This window comes from Meleagris gallopavo, chromosome 27 (genome assembly GCF_905368555.1).
Source record: "Meleagris gallopavo chromosome 27, MGAL_WU_HG_1.1, whole genome shotgun sequence".
Taxonomy (NCBI): domain Eukaryota; kingdom Metazoa; phylum Chordata; class Aves; order Galliformes; family Phasianidae; genus Meleagris; species Meleagris gallopavo.
Window position 1 is genome coordinate 1,442,431 of NC_139430.1, and position 20,678 is coordinate 1,463,108.

Sequence of the window (20,678 nt, forward strand, 5' to 3'; positions counted from 1 at the left end):
TCCACTACACCAACTCCACTTTCTTGAGAAGTGGATGAGTCAAAAATTCAGTTTGGTTTGGAATTTTGTCTGCTCTTCAGCATTTTGGTCACACTGCTTCATGGCATTCAATTTTGCAGCAAGAAATTTTAATTGAAGACCATAGTGCATAATTTCATCCCTGATCAGTGACAGTGAAGTTTAGATTTGCTTTGTAATATTCCACTGAGAAATATCCCAAAGTCTTCAGCTCCTGGGATGAGAAGATTGAACCAGAGAGGCACATTTGACACATGATCACCATCAGGAGAGAATCTGTGACTCTTTCATCATCCCCATACCTTTTGATGAGCTTGTTTTTCAGAAATACTTGCTTCAATAATGATCACTAGATAGTTGTTACCAAGGAATGTGTATTTTAACATTGTATTGGACAAAAACTCAAGGGATAGAGGAGCTGCAGGCAGTAATGTCATTAATGGGGACAGTATGGGTAATGTTATCACACAATTATGGACATCCAGTGACTGATAGTTGGAATGACGTTTTGAAGCATGGGTTTTTGAGGCAAATAGCTCTTCAAAGGTCAAGAAAGAGATGGACTGACTCTAACTTCTGAAGTCACAGAATGTGCTGTAGTTTGGGAAAATCACCATCCATACTTGTCACAAATTTCAAACACTGCTAGTGTTCAAATGATGCAGCACGCCTTCAAATTTTCTGCTAATACACTATTTGCATGTCTGAGCCATTGATGGTAATCTGTTGTGAATGCTGAAGACCTTTGTTCTTCAAAACTGTGCAATCAGCATTTATTTCCCAGGAGATTCTGATGGAGATACTCACAGTTTAGACACAATTTACATGTCTCTGGAGTGGAGAGATTACAGCACCAACCTCTGCCTTAAAGTCTTCTTATACATTGTATGCAATTACTTTTTAATCTAGAAATTGTCTTTGAAAAAGAAATTGAAATGTTGCAAATTGCAATGTTCTTTAAGAGCATGCAAAATGAAGACAAAGTTATTTGCTTTCAAGGGAAGAAGAAAGAATATTATACACTTCTGTAGGTAGCGACCATTAATTTGGAGTATAATTTTGTATAATAGTGCAAGACACAATAAGGGAAGAAAATACTATACCAGCAAATGTAAAAATGGCAACTTTAATTATTGCAAAGTTAAGCTGTGCAGAACTTTTAGCACCAAAAACCCACACGCACCCTCAATTTGACCTGAATTGTTTTTCCTGGAGTCTGACATAGGAATAAAGCTCAAATTGCCAAATCCCGAGATGAAGGACTTTGACAGTCTCCAAATTGAAGACCAGCGTCTCAAATCCCTTCATGGAAATGCAACAGTTTAATATTAAATGAACAGGTCAAACTGCTGATGCTCTTTCATCCTGAGTCAAGGAAGTAAAACAACATTTTCCCTTGGATCAGCTGTTTCCCAGGAAGTACCTTTGAGTCTGGCAAAGTGCAGTCAGCACTGCCAAGTGCTTTCTGTAGAAACATTATCTTCTGGATAATGGATATTATCTTCTTTGTGCAGCTGCTGGAGTGAAAATCAGTTTGGTTCAGAGTTGTAGCTACGGATGTCTCAGTGACTTATAGACTTCATGAAGTGGAAGGAGTGGGTTCATGGGGTGATTATCCCATGCATCTTTCCTGATAAACATATTCATCTGTGTCAAATGATGTATGCTGCACAGATCATGTTTAGGATGCAAAATTTCTTCCTTAGTAGCTGAGGTGAATCAGTTCATCTGGCCAGGAATTAACAGAGCTCAGAAGGTTTTAAGATAAAAGAAACTTCTATAGTGGAACACATACTTTATGAAATTAAAACAAGGCAACAGTGAAGAAGAAGTGCATCATCAGCTAGGAATGGTTTGCATACAAGACATCTTTAGCAATTGGCTGGTAAGTGGCTTCATGCACAAAGTACATCTCAGGTCCTCAGACACTCGGGACACAGTATAAAAACCAGCGCTGTGGAAGTCACTGCCATCCACTTTTTCTCTTTTATTCTCCTCGGTGAAAGGGTAAGTCTGAATCCACTGCCTTTCTCTGTTTTGAATTGTTGCATTTGTGTTATTTTATTTTTGTGCATTGGCTTGTTCATAGCTGTATAAAGTTTATCCTCTTCACCCCTTTCAGTACCTAAAGGGAGCCTACAAACAGGAGGGGAGTCAACTCTTGACCAGGGTAGATAATGGCAGGACAAAGGGAAATGGTTTGAAGTTGAAGGAGGGAAGATTTAGGCTGGATGTTAGGGGAAGTTCTTTACTGTGAGAGTGGTGAGGTGCTGGAACAGCAGCCCACAGAGGTTGTGGATGTCCCATCCCTGGAGGTGTTCAAGGCCACATTGGATGGGACCCTGGGGAGCCTGTTCTAGTATTAGGTATGGAGGTTGGTGGTCCTGCCTGTGGCAGGGCTGTTGGACCTTGATCATCCTTGAGGTCCCTTCCAATCCAAGTCATTCTATGATTCTATGATCCTTGCGTGGAGGGGAGCTGAGAGCAACTTTCTGTAGGGAAGAGCAGCTTTGAGGCGTTGTATTTGCTGGGGACAAGACTTCACATTCATTTTTCAGTGAGTCACTGGTGCATTCTAGTCCAAGACATTAAAATCTGCGTACAGAAATAACTGAGAAAGTAGAAGTGGTTGTGAAGAATCTCCTGGCTTTCCAGGACAAGAGGATCATAAAGATGTCCCCTCTTCCTACCTCCTACAGATACCAGGCATCTTGAAGTGTGTTGAGAGAAATGAGCTCCCAGACTGCTCTGGATATGTGGAGGTGCCCCTTATGATCTCTTCTGTAGGGCACAGGAATTTGGGTCTCACTATGGTCTTCTTTCAACCTAAGAATGCATCTTGTTTCCCACAGTCTTTAGTGAGTTTCTGGTACTCTCCACTGTCTCAGGAGCTCAGTCATGTGATTGTAATTACAACTTCTTTCTTACCGCCTTCTCTGTGTTTTAGATTTACCTCCAGCCCAGAGAAATGTCCTGCTATGACCTGTGTGCTCCCACCTCCTGTGGCCCAACCCCATTGGCCAACAGCTGCACTGAGCCCTGTGTGCGCCAGTGCCAGGACTCCACCTACATCATCCAGCCCTCTCCTGTGATGGTGACCCTGCCAGGACCCATCCTCAGCTCCTTCCCCCAGAGCACCACTGTGGGATCCTCAGCCTCTGCAGCTGTGGGGGATGTTCTCAGTGCAGCGGGGGTCCCCATCTCCTCTGGCAGCTCCTCAGGACTTGGGATCCTCAGCTATTCGGGTCTGGGGGGCCTTTACGGGAGGTCCTACCGCCGATACAAGCGCCGTGGGAGCTGTGGGCCATGCTAAGCCTCATGCAGAAAGCACAGATGAAATAACAACCAGAAGCTTGAAAGCTTGATCCAGATGCAGGACTGAGTTTGTGACCACAGCCCTATGCTTGCTGACCACCCTCAGCTTTGCTCTGAGCTCATGGGACTGCAGTAGCTTGGCATTTCTGATCCAATGCCTTTCTCTGAGGTGAAAAATGTAACATATAGTTGCACTAGGAGTTGGCTGTCCTGCTGTAAAGCATTGCCTTGAATTAGGAGATTAGTTTAATCCACATTGAAAACTATTGCTTTCTTATGCTGTTCATTTTTTTACCTGTTGTTCTACTTCTTGCTCATTAAACTCATGATGCATCATAAACAACACACTCCTCTGTTGTTTTTTTCTCTCTTCTTTATATCTCTCTCTGGAAGAAATTTGTCAGTGTGACAAGTTGTCAGTGCCAAGTAGATCTTCATATGAATCAGACCATACCAGATAGCAAGGACATTTAAAACATAAGTAATGATTAAAACTCCCTTTTTTCTGATGGGGTGTTTTCCCTAACCACATTTCTTTCAGTACAATATTGAATATTCATTCCTAGCTAACAGACAGTGGGGAAAACCAATCCTGTCTTGCAAGCAGCATGACCTTTCATCTCCTGCTCTTTTGTGGACCTCATAAATCCTCAGCAATCTCTGATATTATTGTTCTGACTCATCTTTCACACTATGAAGAGCAATTTGCAGTAAAAAAATATCCATAACTAATAATAAAAATATTAGATAAAGGAAAATTAGAGGGAGAATAGTATGATTCTTCCTATGTGTGCATAGGAATGCTGTAATTAGGGGGTGGTGAGTTTCTAAATTACATGGTGATTAGGGGGCCTTTGAGGCGACAGGAAATCTTCAGAGCAATAACGATTACACTTCCCATTCTAAATCCTGGGGAAGATAATGACTTGTGCATTGCCAAACAAATATTCATTAGCACTGTGCATGCCTAAAGGATTTCAGTTGAACTCCCATTCTACAGACTGAAAGGACATGGAACGGTACAGATGCTGTGATCACTTAACCCTGCACACCAGGGAGTGCTGCTCCCACAGGAGGCTGAGGAGAAAGGAAAAGAAGAGAGGTTCACATGCAGCACCACAGGGCTTTATTGGGACACAAGAACATAGCAGGCAGTTACAGAAACTCAAGGTGATCCAAGGGGAAATGGACAATGCAGGGACTGTGCTGAGGCTACAGTGCCCTGCTCAGGACCCAGACAACAGTGGAGGAGGCAGGAAGATGCAGGGAACACCAAAGCTGCAGCCAGGGCACATGGTAGCACAGGTGAGTGGGGCACGGGGCACATAGCATCCTCCTGTCCCCACGCTGGGGCAGCTGATGGGTGCTGCTGGTCCCATCAGCTCCTGCTCCATGTCCACCTGCTGCAGTCCGTGCTTCAGGGCTGGCTCTGGCTCTGGACGTCATGGCAATGGCTTTTAGAACGCTCCGCAGCTCCCGCGGCGGGATCTGCCCCACCGCTGGGCACCAGGGAGGGAATAGCCAGCACCGCAGGAAGAGAGGCCAGAGCTGTAGGACCTGCCACAACTGCCAAAGCCACTGGAGCCATACTGGCCCCCATAGCCCAGGGAGCCCCCGTAGCTCATGTCATCCCCATAACCCAGGCAGCTCCCATAGCCCTGAGATCCTCCATAGCCCCCCAAACCAAAGGAACCGCCATAGCCCCAGGATCCTCCATAGCCCCCCAAACCAAAGGAGCTCCCGTAGCCCCGGGATCCTCCATAGCCTCCCAAACCAAAGGAGCCCCCATAGCCCAGGGAACTCCCATAGCCCCGGGAACCCCCCAAGCCAAAGGAGCTCCCATAGCCCCGGGATCCTCCATAGCCTCCCAGACCAAAGGAACCCCCAGAGCCCAGGGAGCTTTGGGAGCTGAAGGAGCCCCCCATTCCGGCTGGGCCTGACGATCCCACAATGCTCTCCTGAGGAAAAGAAGTGAGCACGGGGCCAGGGACTGTCACCACCACCGGTGGAGGCAAGATCACTGCTCTGGAGTCGGGGCACTGCTGCACACATGGCTCATTGTAGCTCTCGGCAATCGGCTGAGGGCAGCTCACCCCGTAGGGTCTGCAGGACTCCATGCAGCTAGACATCCTTCTTGGGGGTGGTTGTTAGTCTGCAACGCACAGTATGACGCAGGTTTAAGGTAAATGGAGAAGTATTAAAGCTGCACTGGGATGAGATGAGCCAAAGTTTTTAAGTCTGCAATTACCCATGCAGGGATCACATCCATGATAAAAGCTTTGCTAAAGCAAATGCTAATCATAGTAGAAAGACAGCGAAGCCACACTTACCTTGTTCAATTCAGGGAATGAGGCAAGAGAAGTGGATAGAAGGGCTGCAGAAGGCACGAGCTTTTATATGCTTCCCAGGACGATGTCTTTAAGTCACCCTTTGTACCTCTGGTCCTAATTTGTTACAAAACAGACACGATGGTGGGAGCTTTCATACTGCCATGTCAGCAATGTCCCTCCCAAGAACTTATCCTGGGTGTGTGATACAATAATGATGACAATTGGTTACCTGCAATTTTAATATTAGAGGACTTACGGAACTTACAGCCAAAGGGTGCAGTGCAGTCACCCACTGGAAATCAGAGCAAGAACTGTGTGTCATATCAGTCCCATGGTCAAGTTCAGGATACATACACAGCAGGATGCCCACATGGTGCCACGTGCAAGAAGTAGGTGAAGGTTACTCCATGTGATTGGAGGATTAACAGAGGGCTGGTTGAGTGGAATTCCTCCAGAGAAGCAGAAAAGTCATAGAATCATCTCACAGAATGGCCTAGGTTGAAAAGGACCATAATCATCTAAGTTCAAGCCCCCTGCTATGTGCAGAATCTCCAACCACCAGACCAGAATGCCCAGAGCCACATCCAGCTTGGCCTTGAATGCCTCCAGGGATGGGGCATCCACATCCTTCTTGAGCGACGTGTTCCAGTGCTTCACCACCCTCTGTATGAAAAATTCTTTACTGATTCCTAGATTCCTTACACGTCCTTACATGTCCTAGAAGTTATTTTAGAAACACGTTTTAAAGCAATCCTAATTTTCCTATTTTTTCTCCCTCCCAGAAGTACAGATTGCTTGAGAAAAAGTCAGAAATTATAACGTATCTCTCCCAATATTATTTCATTAATTGAATCATTATGTGGCATCATACAATTATTTGCAAGTCTGTTGTTTTCTAATTTAACGATATTTCAAAAGATGGGCTATTAATTATCCCTAAATTGTTAAATAGCTGTGCCTTTGAAGTGTCATCAGAATTCACTGATAATAATGAGAGGCACCTGTAAGATAATGACTTTAAGCTGCTCCACAAGCACTCATTAATACTTAATGCTTGCAATTTCTGTTATTATGATATGAAATGAGGAAGAGCAGGATTTAGAAGTTCCCTTGTTATGAAACAGCTTCATTCCAAAATACGCCAAGTGATGTCACTCATTTTGCTTCCCACATCAGGCCATGATTTTTAAGTTGGATAAGAGTTTGATTTTCATTTACAATGTCATGCACTTTATTTATTAAACATTATTATATTTTGGGAGATTATGATGGGTTCATGCTATGGATGCTGCGTAGTAGCTTCACCTCATCCTGGAGAAGAGAAGGCTGCAGGGTGACCTCATTGCATCCTTTCAGTACCAAAAGGGAGCCTACAAACAGGAGAGTCAACTCTTGACCAGGGTAGATAATGGCAGAACAAGGGGAAATGGTTTGAAGTTGAAGGAGGGAAGATTGAAGTTGGATGTTAGAGGAAGTTCTTTACTGTGAGAGTGGTGAGGTGCTGGAACAGCTGCACAGAGATGTTGTGGATATCCTGTCCATACCTGGAGATGTTCAAGGCCATGTTGGATGGGACCCTGGTCGGCCTGGTCTGGTATTAAATGTGGGGGTAGCCCTGCCTGTGACACGGTGGTTGTAGCTTGATCATCCTTGAGGTCCCTTCCATCCCAAGCCATTCTATGATTCTATGATTCTATGATCCTGCATTTTTGTAATATGTCTGAAATGTCTAATGCCTTAAATTCTATGGAAAACTCAAGAGCCCCTCTTAAAGGTGACCTGAATAAGGCTGAAGAAGGCTGTGAAATAAAGAGGCTAAAAGATGTCCTAAAATCTCTGCTCTCATTGTCTCAGATCTCATGTTCACTCCTAGATGACTCCCTCTCTTATGCACAAAATTGTAGAGAATGAAACAAAGCACATCATCCCAACATCTCTAAATTATTGTTCTTGCACAAGATTTTGACCATACAGTAGTCAAGTTACATCACTGAAATCTTGAAGTGCAATTAAATAGCAGATGCCCCAGTGCTGGTGCTGGGCACTAAGTGACTGAAAGATGCCATCAGTCATCAATCTAATGCCCACTGACATTGTCTCATACCTGTTTTTAAAGCTGGGGAGTGGCAGTGCAAAGCAAGCAAAATTAAATCCCTCAGTATCAGGCTTGTTTTGTGACTGTGTAAGACCTGGAGCATGGAGGGTGTTTCATATCCTGTGAGCAGTTGGAGAAATGTATAAAAGCTCACTCCACTCCAGACCTCTCTATCAACTTCTCCTGCTCGTTCTCCTTGGTGAACAGGGTAAGTCCTATTCAACTCAACTTCTATCCTTGTCGAGCTTTTTTTTTCTATTAATGCTAAATTGTACGTGATACTATAGAATGGGAAGCTGGAGATCTGCAAGAGTTCAAGGTCCTAGAACAAAATTGGGAGATTTTGATGCCATATTGACTATCAATTTCCCAAGCATGTTAGCTGGTAGCTACATGCAAGATGAAATGTAGAAATGTCAGATAGAGCATTGTATCTACCTCCTTGTTGAACAGCAAATATTCCCGTTTGGAAGTTGAGTGCTACTATGGGAACGTCTGGATCTATTCAACATTTCTTTTCATAACTTAATGGACTACCAAAATACAGTCTGTTTAAGCTGGTCATATAAATTAGATTAGTTATGATTGAAGCAAAAGCAGTGATATTATGTGTAAGGTTCACTGCATGTGACATTGCATCTCTGAATCTAAATATGGCATTTAGGGTTTCCTGACAGTAAGCAGAATCTAGGATGTGGTTGACATGACTAGATGTAGGTTTGCTTTAGAAGAAGAATAATTTTGGGAAGTGATGACATCCATTAAGCATAAAGCAAGCACCACCATCTAGAATTAAATCCACTTTATGCTGTGCGTTGCAGACTCACAACCACCCCCAAGAAGGATGTCTAGCTGCATGGAGTCCTGCAGACCCTACGGGGTGAGCTGCCCTCAGCCGATTGCCGAGAGCTACAATGAGCCATGTGTGCAGCAGTGCCCCGACTCCAGAGCAGTGATCTTGCCTCCACCGGTGGTGGTGACAGTCCCCGGCCCCGTGCTCACTTCTTTTCCTCAGGAGAGCATTGTGGGATCGTCAGGCCCAGCCGGAATGGGGGGCTCCTTCAGCTCCCAAAGCTCCCTGGGCTCTGGGGGTTCCTTTGGTCTGGGAGGCTATGGAGGATCCCGGGACTATGGGAGCTCCTTTGGCTTGGGGGGTTCCCTGGGCTATGGGGGCTCCTTTGGTCTGGGAGTCTATGGAGGATCCCGGGGCTATGGGAGCTCCTTTGGCTTGGGGGGTTCCCGGGGCTATGGGAGTTCCCAGGGCTACAGGAGCTCCTTTGGTTTGGGGGGCTATGGAGGATCCCGGGGCTATGGTGGTTCCTTTGGTTTGGGGGGCTATGAAGGATCTCAGGGCTATGGGAGCTGCCTGGGTTATGGGGATGACATGAGCTACGGGGGCTCCCTGGGCTATGGGGGCCAGTATGGCTCCAGTGGCTTTGGCAGTTGTGGCAGGTCCTACAGCTCTGGCCTCTCTTCCTGCGGTGCTGGCTATTCCCTCCCTGGTGCCCAGCGGTGGGGCAGATCCCGCCGCGGGAGCTGCGGAGCATTCTAAAGCCATTGCCATGATGTCCAGAGCCAGAGCCAGCCCTGAAGCACGGACTGCAGCAGGTGGACATGGAGCAGGAGCCGAGGGGACCGGCAGCACCCATCAGCTGCCCCAGCGTGGGGACAGGAGGATGCTATGTGCCCCGTGCCCCACTCACCTGTGCTACCATGTGCCCTGGCTGCAGCTTTGGTGTTCCCTGCATCTTCCTGCCTCCTCCACTGTTGTCTGGGTCCTGAGCAGGGCATTGTAGCCTCAGCACAGTCCCTGCATTGTCCATTTCCCCTTGGATCACCTTGAGTTTCTGTAACTGCCTGCTATGTTCTTGTGTCCCAATAAAGCCCTGTGGTGCTGCATGTGAGCCTCAATGCTTTTCCTTTGTCCCTTGGCCTCCTGTGGTAATCCAGTCACAAAAGGTGAATTACTGCGATCTGTATGTCATCCAGTCTCTAAATACGATGTCCTTGCCTAAGTTTACCACTATGTCTACAATCAGAACAAGTTGCTTGTCATTACTCTTTGTCTAATCAACAAACCCTTCCCACACCAAAGATCTCCATTTCCTCTCTCCATTTCCTAGTTCTACCTGAGCTTAATAACACTATCACGTTAATGCTCTTCTAATTGTAAAATGGCTTTTGGGGGTTCCCGTGGTAACAAACAGTTACTGCAGCTTTTCTCAAGCTTGTCAGGAACAAAGGATATCAAAGCAGTTTAGAAGTAGTGACTAATGATTTATGCAAGTGAACTGTTTTGTTATAATGCAATGCACATGTCTAAGTGGTGAGTAATAGCATGGGCTGAACAGGGAGGCTTATCACTCCTCTAATCAGAGCCAGGTTTGTAGCCGCTGGGTCTGGTCAACCCTGTCCCTGCCCTGCTTTTCCTTTCGTCTCATCCAGGTAGTCTACCCCTTTCCCAATACATCTGCAGACATCTTCAGTAATAACCTGGAGCCTGCAATAAAAACTGCCCATTCTTTCCAGTGTCTCTATAGATTTTCTAGCAACCAGGAAAGTCATTAAGGTGAATTTTACAGGAGTGAGATTTAAAGAGTTGACAGGTGATGTTTTAAAAACAGGTTATGACTCCTGCACTTTAAAGGACAGACAGCAGTCTGGAAATATATTAGTGTCTTAAAGCAACTCATAAAACATGAAACGAGTGATGAAGTGTTTATTAAGGGAGAATATAGAATAAAGGAATGTAACTGAAAGGATAGAGAGAAAATTGTACGTGGCAAAGTATTTTGTTCAATAAAATATAAAGTAAAAAGAAGAGACAACATAAGAAGGTTGTGGATGAGAAAGGAAAAGAAGGCAAAAAAATTAACACAGAAGAGATTTAATAATAATAAAAATGAAATAAAGCATAATACAGGAAACAAAGAGAGTGACAGTAAGAACGATGAGAGAAGCGTATAATTTCTATGCTTGTAAAAGACAGTATAAAACTCAAGCAGAGATAAATACAGTGTGCAATACAAAGCTGAAGAAAAATAAAAAGAAAAAATGGAGACTACCTTAATTAATCAGTTAATTAAATATTAATAGATATACAACAAGTAATAAAGGCCACTTTAAGAAAGAAACTGATGAAAGAGGAATTACAGACAAATATGCAGAAAGGAAGAGAAAACATATTAGAAAAAATCAACGACGACATTGAATTTGAATACTCCAAGTAAGTATGGTTTCTGCCAGACAAAAGAGTTGTGAGGATAGGTTTACCAGGGCCAACAAGTGTCCCAGAGCTTCCTGCTGTAGGGGGGCAAGGGGCAGGGGCTGCAGGCATTCCCCTTAAAACGGTGGTGTTGTGAGGAATAGATATGGCAGAGTGGGCCTATTGCTGGGGCTTTGGGAGCTGTGGAAGGAACAAATAGGAGGGCGGTGCTGGCTGCTCCCCCTTGCCCATCCTCCTCAGCTCTGCAGTGGGTCCTGCTCTGATATGTCTTGGTCTGCGATGTCGTAGAAGCACCGCATGAGCTCTGCCTCAAAGCTCAAGTGAGGCTCAAGAGTGCTCGATGAAAAATACTGCCTTTGATTAATGCATTGTCAGTTCCTGGCAGGAATACAGCCTTACAGAAACAAACATAGGCAAGCAGCCACAAACGTGAAGCATGAGCTAGCCTCAAATGTGCCCTGAGGCTGTGATCATTGGGAATGTGGATGGCATCAGCCATAACCTGGAAGCAGGCTGAGCATGGATCACCTGTCTCTCTTTTTCTGGTAACAGGCTGTGCTGACATACATTCATAAGTCAGCCTGCTGGGGCATGTGAATTAAACTCATCAGTCGTATCAAAGAGGAGGTGCTGGGGCCGCAGGATAGATGGTGACCACTTGTTCTAGAATGGGGTGAATCACTGGATCTAGCACTTAAGACCAGTGAGACCTAGGTGGGCCTGAGTGGCATGAAGCTCTGATCCCACTGAGGTCAGGGATTTGGAGTGGATGATTTTCTAGAAGTTCCCTCACAACTTAATCTGTGCCTTCAGATTGGGCATGGAGGGGATATTGGTAAGGACATGGGAGTTGGGGAAGATCCACAAGAGGGAGGAAGGCAGTTCACAGATGCCCTGTGGCTGCATTTCCTGCGGGTCAGGGAGAATCCTACATACAGACAGGACTCGTGCAGATGGGCAACAGCACAGAATGAGCCAGAGCTGGCATGGCCAGGGGATTTGGTCTGTGGAAACACAGCCTGGCTTATCAGGGGGCTGAAAACCTGTTCTGGGCCAGATGTTGGGCCCATGTATGGGAGAAGGGAGTCCTGAGGCAGCCATTGTGCCCAGGAAGAAAAGCCCAAGATTCAAACGTCAGATGCATATTAATTTTATTGTAAAAGACAGGAAAGGACACAACATCAAAGATGTACTACATTTCAAGGCAGGAATGAGGAGGCTGGATCTTCAGGAAAAACTTTCTTGAGGCATCTTCAAGGCAGTGGCCAGCACAGGGCCCAGTTCAGGGCCATAAAAGACAAAGTGGGTATTACAAATCAGCAAAGAGAATGAGGAAGGAAGAGGAGAGGAGTCTTGCGGCTGGGTTTAGCAGGGCCCACAGGTGTTCCAGAACTTCCTGCTGTAGAGGGGCAAGGGGCAGGGGCTGCAGGCAGGAGAAGCGTAGGGTCTGCCAAAGGTGCAGAGGCCCCCCGAGCCCTGAGTGGCCCCGGCGCCGTAGAGGCCCCCCAGCCCCAGGGAGCCCCCAAAGGCGGGTGCTCTGGAGGAGCCCACTACAGCTTGCTGGGGGAAGGAGCTGAGGATGGGGCCGGGGAAGGTGACGACGACGGGCGGTGGCTGGATGACGGCCGCTGAGTCGGGGCACTGGCGCGCGCACAGCTCGTTGCAGCTCTCAGCGATGGGCTGGGGCACGGCAACGCTGGTTTTTGGTGGGCACAGGTCGTAGCAAGACATCTTGGTGTGAGAGAGATTTCCCTGCAAAGCAAAGCTACAAAAGGTTGAAGTTGTGAGTGAAAAGCTGTCCTGGCAGAGCAGATCCTCTTATCATGGGCTTCCCTGCACTCAGCAGGGCTGGAGACTCTGCCATTGCTGCCCAGCCATAGTCAGCCCTCAATCCCCCGCTCTACTGACTGGGAAGCCCACTCCAGCCCCTGCCAGAGGATGCCCAGCCACTCACCGTATTTGCAAGCTGAGCCAGGCAAGAGCGCTGAATGCCAGCACTCACCTAGGGCAGCACTTTTATGGGGGCTGGTGTGCATGGGGAGGAGCTGTCCGTGAGGGGGGCACGTGGACCTCAGCAGCCAAACTCCAAACTCCTCCCTGCATGCCACGGGGATGTTTTGCTGATGCTGTTGCCTCAGCAGCCCCGACCTGCTCTCTCAGCCCCTCCAATTATCCCACTCAGACACTCACCATCCCACTGCTAATCAGCAAATTAGCCCTGCTGCCCTCTCATCCTCTGTCTATCCTAGAGGGCAGGGAGTGTGACACAGGCTGAGTGGCAGCACCCTGAGTGCCACAGCTTGTTCCCAAGTATCTGATGTCTCACTGGTCCCATGGCAGCTCCTCCGAGAGACAAGCAGAATAGTTCTTTGGGGATAAGAGACATCGTAGCCAAAGTCTCTCGCACACCGGAACCTGAGTGATGAATGCACATTAGTTATCTGCAGAGGGGCAAGATGACGAAACACCAAATCAAAGGCGCTCATCTCGGTCACAGCTGGCTCAGCATTACACATTCGGTCCAGGAAGCAGAAATGTGAGGGAAGGCAGCAAAGGGTCCTGAACTGGTTGAGCCACAGGCTGCTGACTCAGGGAGGGCAGGGGCAGGAAAGCCCGGCCTCGGCATCAGGGAGTGCCACCTCTGTATATTGGCCAAGCATTTAATGAGCCATTTTCCAGCCTGGATAAAAGCTGGGCCTCTATGGGACTCTCCAAAACACAGCTCTGACCACCATCTCCTTGAGAACAGGGTAAGTCCAAGAGCACTTCTCCCGCCGCACACCTGGGTCTTCTTCAGACCCCTGTGCCTGCGGCACAGCCACACGCTGCTGTGTGACACTATCTGCACTCTTGCAGAGCTCCATCCCATCACACCAAGATGTCTTGCTACGACCTGTGCCCACCAAAAACCAGCGTTGCCGTGCCCCAGCCCATCGCTGAGAGCTGCAACGAGCTGTGCGCGCGCCAGTGCCCCGACTCAACGGCCTTCATCCAGCCACCGCCCGTCGTCGTCACCTTCCCCGGCCCCATCCTCAGCTCCTTCCCCCAGCAAGCCGTGGTGGGCTCCTCTGGAGCACCCGCCTTTGGGGGCTCCCTGGGGCTGGGGGGCCTCTACGGCGCTGGGGCCACTCAGGGCTCGGGAGGCCTCTGCACCTTTGGCAGACCCTACGCTTCTCCTGCCTGCAGCCCCTGCCCCTTGCCCCGCTACAGCAGGAAGCTCTGGAACACCTGTGGGCCCTGCTAAACCCAGCCGCAAGACTCCTCTCCTCTTCCTTCCTCATTCTCCGTGCTGATCTGTGATGCCCACTTTGTCTTTTATGGCCCTGAACTGGGCCCTGTGCTGGCCACTGCCTTGAAGATGCCTCAAGAAACACTGCTCCTGAAGGCCCAGGCACCTCCTTCATGCCTACGACTACTGTACGTCTTTGATGTTGTGTTCTTTCGTGTCTTTACAATAAAATTAATATGCATCCCATATTTGAATCTTGGGCTTTTCTTCCTGGGCACAGTGGGCACTCCCGTGCTTCCTTCTCCCACATGTGTTCTCCACACCTGGCCCCGAACAGGCTCTCAGCCCCCAGCTTAGTCAGTCAGTGTTTCCATTGGTCAAAGCCCCTAGTCATTGCAGCTCTGACTCACATTGTGGTGCTGCTCACCTCAATAAGCCCTGTCTGAATGTAGGCTGCTTCTTACCAGCAGGAAATGCTGCCACAGGGCATTTGAGAACCACTATCCTCCCTCCTGTGGATCTTCCCCATCTCCTATGGCCTCAGCCATATCCCCTCCATGCCTCACCTGAAGGCACAGATTGAGTTGAGAGGGAGCTTCTAGAAATAATCCACTGCAACTGTATCCTGAAGCTGTGCCATCCACAACCACTGCAGACAATCATGGGGTATCATGAATTAGAAGAGAATGCACCCTGAAGACAAAGGCTTCAACACCTGACACCACAGATTCAAACTTTCTTCCTGAATGTTGACCGCACTACTTTCTTGGCGAGCATTTCCACTTGTCCATCCTCTCATTGCAGCCTTTTCCTAATAGCGTAGCTTTTTAAAATTCCTCTCTTGAAGCATTATGCCATTCTCTCACATCCCACCACTTGTCATAGCTAAACACTGAACTCAATTTCTAACAAATAAGAGAGGATACAGTCAAAAGTGCTTCTGGAAAATAGCAGATATTTCTGAGTATCTCCTAACTTTAAATCTTCTGTCACCTGGATCTTCTGCTCTTCAAGTCATAATCTTCCTCAACTGCATTCAGTGCAGAAATCATAGCCTTGATCCTGACTTTCTCAAAAGGATCACAACTGACTCACTCAGTCACGATCCTCTGAAAAAAACAGATGACTGAGAGACACCTCTGACCTCAGTGGGATCAGAGCTTCATGCCACTCAGGCCCACCTAGGTCTTACTGCTCTTAAGTGTTAGATCCAGTGATTCACCCCATTCTAGAACAAGTGGTCACCATCTATCCTGCGGCCCCAGCACCTCCTCTTTGATACGACTGATGAGTTTAATTCACATGCCCCAGCAGGCTGACTTATGAATGTATGTCAGCACAGCCTGTTACCAGAAAAAGAGAGACAGGTGATCCATGCTCAGCCTGCTTCCAGGTTATGGCTGATGCCATCCACATTCCCAATGATCACAGCCTCAGGGCACATTTGAGGCTAGCTCATGCTTCACGTTTGTGGCTGCTTGCCTATGTTTGTTTCTGTAAGGCTGTATTCCTGCCAGGAACTGACAATGCATTAATCAAAGGCAGTATTTTTCATCGAGCACTCTTGAGCCTCACTTGAGCTTTGAGGCAGAGCTCATGCGGTGCTTCTACGACATCGCAGACCAAGACATAGCAGAGCAGGACCCACTGCAGAGCTGAGGAGGATGGCAAGGGGGAGCAGCCAGCACCGCCCTCCTATTGGTTCCTTCCGCAGCTCTCAAAGCCCCAGCAATAGGCCCACTCTGCCATATCTATTCCTCACAACCCCACCGTTCTAAGGGGAACTTGGGATTCTCGTCAGCAAGATTTGTGCTACACCAGCTGCCGCACAACCACCCGGTACATTTTTGGAACAACATCAAAGAGAGGGAGAAGGCATTTGTGAATGCAGGAAAACTTTATTTTTCCCAGATCATAAAGAAAATGGAGTAGAGAGAAGAATTCAGGTCAGGCTCAAGTTGTAGTCCATGAAAGAATAGGAATGGACAGGAGAACTGGGCAGAGCATGCAAAGGTGCCGGCAGTGCCAGCTGCGCAGGCCTCAGCCGTAGCTAGAGATGCCCAGCACTCCTCAACACTCCAGGCCCAGGAGTTTGAGCATGATGGAATGCTGGTGATGCTGGGAGCAGGCAGGGCCTGAGTTTAGCAGGGGCCACAGGTGTCCCAGAGCTTCCTGCTGTAGCGGGGCAAGGGGCAGGGGCTGCAGGCAGGAGAAGCGTAGGGTCTGCCAAAGGTGCAGAGGCCCCCCGAGCCCTGAGTGGCCCCGGCGCCGTAGAGGCCCCCCAGCCCCAGGGAGCCCCCAAAGGCGGGTGCTCCAGAGGAGCCCACCACGGCTTGCTGGGGGAAGGAGCTGAGGATGGGGCCGGGGAAGGTGACGACGACGGGCGGTGGCTGGATGAAGGCCGTTGAGTCGGGGCACTGGCGCGCGCACAGCTCGTTGCAGCTCTCAGCGATGGGCTGGGGCACGGCAACGCTGGTTTTTGGTGGGCACAGGTCGTAGCAAGACATCTTGGTGTGAGAGAGATGAGCCTGCAGTGCAAAGTTGCAAAAAGGGGAGCTGTGAGTGAGGAGATGCCCTGGCAGAGCTAAGCCCATGATCATGGAAAGCTCTGCACACAGCAGGACTGGAGCCACTGCCACAGGGTCACAGCCACTCCACAACACCCAGCTCTCCTACCATCAAGACCCACATCCAGCCCGTGCCAATGGAGGCCCATCCACTCACCCTTTTCCTGAGCTGAGCCAGGCAGGAGAGGTGAATGCCAGCACTCACCATAGGCTGCTCTTTTATTAGGGCCTGTGTGCGTTGGGAGGAGCTGATCTGGATGGGGTCACGTGGCTATCAGCAGCTGATGCTCACTCTCCACTGTGCATACCATGGGGCTGTTTTGCTGATGCTGTTTACTTGGCAGCTCCCACCTCCTCCCTCAGCCCCTGCAATTACCCTGCTCAGACACTGGCCAGTCCTCTGCTAATGGGCAAATTAGGCCTGATGCTTTCCTATTCTCTGCTTGTGCAAGAGGATAGAGTGCATGACAAATGCTGAGTGGCAGTTCCCTTTGTGCCACAGCACTTCCCCAGGGGCTTGATTCTGCTTTGGCTACATGCCAGCTGTGCATAGCAACAGGGAGGAGCAGGGTGACAGCACTGGCAAGTAGAAGGTTTTTCCAAGGCCTCCTGCATGGCAGCATCTGAATGACAAATGCACTGCAGTTGCTATCTGCAGATAGGTGAGGTGATGAAACACCAAATCAAAGGCACTCCTCTCAGTCATAGCCTGCTCAGCATTACACAGTCAGTCCACAAAGCAGGAAGAAGAGGGCAGGCAGTAAAGGGGCCTGTGCTGGTCCAGCCAGGGACTGCTGACACAAGGAGGGCTGAAGCAGGCCAGCCTTGCCTTGGCATCAGGGAGTGCCGCATCTGCCCATTGGCCCAGAGGGTGATGAGCCATGGCCCGGCCTGGATAAAAGCTGGGTCTGCGCAGAGCCCTCCAAAGCACTGCTCTGGTATCCTTCTCCTTTGGAACAGGGTAAGTCCAAGAGTACTTCTCCTGCTGCTCTTCACCAAGGCCAGCATCAGGCCCCTGTGCCTGAGTTGCTGCCATCTGCTGCTGCATGACACTGTCTGCCCCCTTCCAGAGCTCCATCCCGTCACACCAAGATGTCTTGCTACGACCTGTGCCCACCAAAAACCAGCGTTGCCGTGCCCCAGCCCATCGCTGAGAGCTGCAACGAGCTGTGCGCACGCCAGTGCCCCGACTCAACGGCCTTCATCCAGCCACCGCCCGTCGTCGTCACCTTCCCCGGCCCCATCCTCAGCTCCTTCCCCCAGCAAGCCGTGGTGGGCTCCTCCGGAGCACCCGCCTTTGGGGGCTCCCTGGGGCTGGGGGGCCTCTACGGCGCCGGGGCCACTCAGGGCTCGGGGGGCCTCTGCACCTTTGGCAGACCCTACGCTTCTCCTGCCTGCAGCCCCTGCCCCTTGCCCCGCTACAGCAGGAAGCTCTGGGACACCTGTGGCCCCTGCTAAACTCAGGCCCTGCCTGCTCCCAGCATCACCAGCATTCCATCATGCTCAAACTCCTGGGCCCGGAGTGTTGAGGAGTGCTGTGCATCTCTAGCTGTGGCTGAGGCCTGAGCAGCTGGCTCTGCCGGCACCATTGCATGCTCTGCCCAGTTCTCCTGTCCATTCCTCTTCTTCCATGGACTTCAACATGAACCTGGCTGGGCTTTTCTCCTCTATCCCCGTCTCCTTATGATCTGGGAACAATAAAGTTTTCCTGCATTCACAAATGCCTTCTCCCTCTCTTTGATGTTGTTTCAAAAAAAGTACTGGTTTGTTTTGTGACAGCTGGAGTAGGGGAAGTCCTGCTGATTCGAATCCCTGGCATCAGCCATTACCTGGAAGGAAGCTGAGCATGGATCACCTGTCTTGATCTATCTGGTGACATGCTGTGCTGGCAGCCATTCAAAGTCAGCTAAATGGTGGCAAGTGAATTAAATTCATCAGAAGTATCAAAGCGGAGGTGCTGGGATCACAGAATAGATGGTGAGAACTTGTTCTAGAATGGAGTGAATCACTGGATCTAATACTTAGTGGCAGCGAGAATTAAGTGGGTCTGAGTGGCATGAAGCTCTGATCCCAGTGAGGCCAGGGATGTCACTGCGTCCTCTTTTTCCTCTCAGGACTGAGTGTGTTACCTGTGATCTTTGAGGGAACGTCTGAATCTAGGCTATGATTGAATGAAGTTTAGGAAGAATATGGCCTTAATAGCTGGAGATCTCAGTGACAGAAGCTTGAAAGTAAAGATAGAAGGGAAGATAATAAGAAATATCTGCTACTTACCAGGAGCATTTTTGACTGTATCCTCTATAATTTGTTAGAAATTCAGTTCAGTGTTTAGCTACGGCAAGCAATGCAATGTGAGGGAAAGGCTTAAGTCTTCATGAAGGCAATTTTATCTAACTATACTGTTAGGAAAAATCTCTCCAGTGACAGAATAGACAAGCACAGATGCTCATCAGGGAAATAGTGTTGTCAGTGTCCCAGGAAGAAAGTTTCAAACTGTGCTGTCAGGTGTTGGAGCCTTTATCTTCGGGATGGATTACCATTGATTTTATGATACCCAATGATTGCCTGAAATGGCTGTTGGCAGAACAGCTTGAGCACGCATTTGGAGTGGATGATTTTCTAGAAGTTCCCTCACATCTTAATCTGTGCCTTCAGATTGGGCATGGAGGGGATATTGGTAAGGACATGGGAGTTGGGGAAGATCCACAAGAGGGAGGAAGGCAGTTCACAGATGCCCTGTGGCTGCATTTCCTGCGGGTCAGGGAGAATCCTACATACAGACAGGACTCGTGCAGATGGGCAACAGCACAGAATGAGCCAGAGCTGGCATGGCAGGGGCTTTGAGTGCTGTGGAAACACAGCATGGCTTGTCAGGGGGCTGAAAACCTGTTCTGGGCCAGATGTTGGGACCATGTGTGGGAGAAGGGAGCCCTGGGGCAGCCATTGTGCCCAGGAAGAAAAGCCCAAGATTCAAACGTCAGATGCATATTAATTTTATTGTAAAGACAGGAAAGGACACAAGATAAAGACGTACTGCAGTCCAAGGCAGGAAGGAGGTGCCTGGGCCTTCAGGAGCAGTGTTTCTTGAGGCATCTTCAAGGCAGTGGCCAGCACAGGGCCCAGTTCAGGGCCATAAAAGACAAAGTGGGCATCACAGATCAGCACGGAGAATGAGGAAGGAAGAGGAGAGGAGTCTTGCGGCTGGGTTTAGCAGGGCCCACAGGTGTCCCAGAGCTTCCTGCTGTAGCAGGGCAAGGGGCAGGGGCTGCAGGCAGGAGAGGCGTAGGGTCTGCCAAAGGTGCAGAGGCCCCCCGAGCCCTGAGTGGCCCCGGCGCCGTAGAGGCCCCCCAGCCCCAGGGAGCCCCCAAAGGCGGGTGCTCCGGAGGAGCCCACCACGGCTTGCTGGGGGAAGGAGCTGAGGATGGGGCCGGGGAAGGTGACGACGACGGGCGGTGGCTGGATGAAGGCTGTCGAGTCGGGGCACTGGCGCGCGCACAGCTCGTTGCAGCTCTCAGCGATGGGCTGGGGCACGGCAACGCTGGTTTTTGGTGGGCACAGGTCGTAGCAAGACATCTTGGTGTGATGGGATGGAGCTCTGGAAGGGGGCAGACAGTGTCATGCAGCAGCAGATGGCAGCAACTCAGGCACAGTGGCCTGAAGAAGGCCTGGGTCTGCAGCAGGAGTGCTCTTGGACTTACCCTGTTCCAAAGGAGAAGGAGGCCAGAGCAGTGCTTTGGAGACCTCTGAGCAGCACCAGCTTTTATCCAGGCTCAGCCAAGGCTCATCACCTCTTTGGCCAATGGGCAGAGGTGGCACTCCCTGATGCTGCGGCCAGTGTGGCCTGCTCCTGCCCTCCCTGTGTCAGCAATCCCTGGCTGGACCAGTACAGGCCCCTTTA

General features: G+C 49.4%; 7 protein-coding genes across 8 annotated transcripts; 3 read left to right on the top strand and 4 right to left on the bottom strand.

The window, feature by feature from the left end:
- Positions 1-4,790: 4,790 nt before the first annotated feature.
- On the bottom strand, positions 4,791-5,462 carry LOC146542699 (uncharacterized). The gene has a single exon (XM_085209917.1). It carries the CDS (start codon positions 5,460-5,462, stop codon positions 4,791-4,793), a length of 672 nt encoding a protein of 223 aa, XP_085066043.1.
- A 3,140-nt stretch (positions 5,463-8,602) lies between these two features.
- On the top strand, positions 8,603-9,310 carry LOC109365198 (uncharacterized). 2 transcript variants are annotated; one of them, XM_085209916.1, is made up of 2 exons: positions 8,603-9,011; positions 9,057-9,310. In XM_085209916.1, exons 1-2 carry the CDS (start codon positions 8,603-8,605, stop codon positions 9,308-9,310), a joined length of 663 nt encoding a protein of 220 aa, XP_085066042.1. The 2 variants fall into 2 exon arrangements, with proteins under 2 accessions (XP_085066042.1, XP_085066041.1); XM_085209915.1 differs by having other exon boundaries at positions 8,603-9,310.
- Positions 9,311-12,349: 3,039 nt separating this feature from the next.
- On the bottom strand, positions 12,350-12,715 carry LOC100540100 (feather keratin 4-like). The gene has a single exon (XM_085209544.1). It carries the CDS (start codon positions 12,713-12,715, stop codon positions 12,350-12,352), a length of 366 nt encoding a protein of 121 aa, XP_085065670.1.
- Positions 12,716-13,614: 899 nt separating this feature from the next.
- Positions 13,615-14,228, top strand: LOC109365197 (feather keratin 3-like). Its single transcript, XM_085209965.1, has 2 exons — positions 13,615-13,734; positions 13,803-14,228. Exon 2 carries the CDS (start codon positions 13,863-13,865, stop codon positions 14,226-14,228), a length of 366 nt encoding a protein of 121 aa, XP_085066091.1. The 5' UTR covers positions 13,615-13,734; positions 13,803-13,862.
- Positions 14,229-16,354: 2,126 nt separating this feature from the next.
- LOC104916788 (feather keratin 3-like) lies at positions 16,355-16,979 on the bottom strand. Its single transcript, XM_085209971.1, has 2 exons — positions 16,938-16,979; positions 16,355-16,741 (listed from the first exon to the last, which is right to left on the bottom strand). The coding sequence occupies exon 2, from the start codon at positions 16,718-16,720 to the stop codon at positions 16,355-16,357; it is 366 nt and encodes a 121-aa protein (XP_085066097.1). The 5' UTR covers positions 16,721-16,741; positions 16,938-16,979.
- An 893-nt stretch (positions 16,980-17,872) lies between these two features.
- On the top strand, positions 17,873-18,290 carry LOC146542700 (feather keratin 3-like). The gene has a single exon (XM_085209935.1). It carries the CDS (start codon positions 17,873-17,875, stop codon positions 18,236-18,238), a length of 366 nt encoding a protein of 121 aa, XP_085066061.1. The 3' UTR covers positions 18,239-18,290.
- A 1,697-nt stretch (positions 18,291-19,987) lies between these two features.
- Positions 19,988-20,507, bottom strand: LOC104916579 (feather keratin 4-like). Its single transcript, XM_019611406.2, has 2 exons — positions 20,479-20,507; positions 19,988-20,375 (listed from the first exon to the last, which is right to left on the bottom strand). The coding sequence occupies exon 2, from the start codon at positions 20,351-20,353 to the stop codon at positions 19,988-19,990; it is 366 nt and encodes a 121-aa protein (XP_019466951.2). The 5' UTR covers positions 20,354-20,375; positions 20,479-20,507.
- Positions 20,508-20,678: the final 171 nt, after the last annotated feature.

Bases quoted from the DNA above. Each gene is read 5' to 3' on its own strand.
- LOC104916579 (XM_019611406.2), bottom strand. From the start codon at position 20,353: ATGTCTTGCTACGACCTGTGCCCACCAAAAACCAGCGTTGCCGTGCCC.
- LOC146542699 (XM_085209917.1), bottom strand. From the start codon at position 5,462: ATGTCTAGCTGCATGGAGTCCTGCAGACCCTACGGGGTGAGCTGCCCT.
- LOC100540100 (XM_085209544.1), bottom strand. From the start codon at position 12,715: ATGTCTTGCTACGACCTGTGCCCACCAAAAACCAGCGTTGCCGTGCCC.
- LOC146542700 (XM_085209935.1), top strand. From the start codon at position 17,873: ATGTCTTGCTACGACCTGTGCCCACCAAAAACCAGCGTTGCCGTGCCC.
- LOC109365198 (XM_085209915.1), top strand. From the start codon at position 8,603: ATGTCTAGCTGCATGGAGTCCTGCAGACCCTACGGGGTGAGCTGCCCT.
- LOC109365197 (XM_085209965.1), top strand. From the start codon at position 13,863: ATGTCTTGCTACGACCTGTGCCCACCAAAAACCAGCGTTGCCGTGCCC.
- LOC104916788 (XM_085209971.1), bottom strand. From the start codon at position 16,720: ATGTCTTGCTACGACCTGTGCCCACCAAAAACCAGCGTTGCCGTGCCC.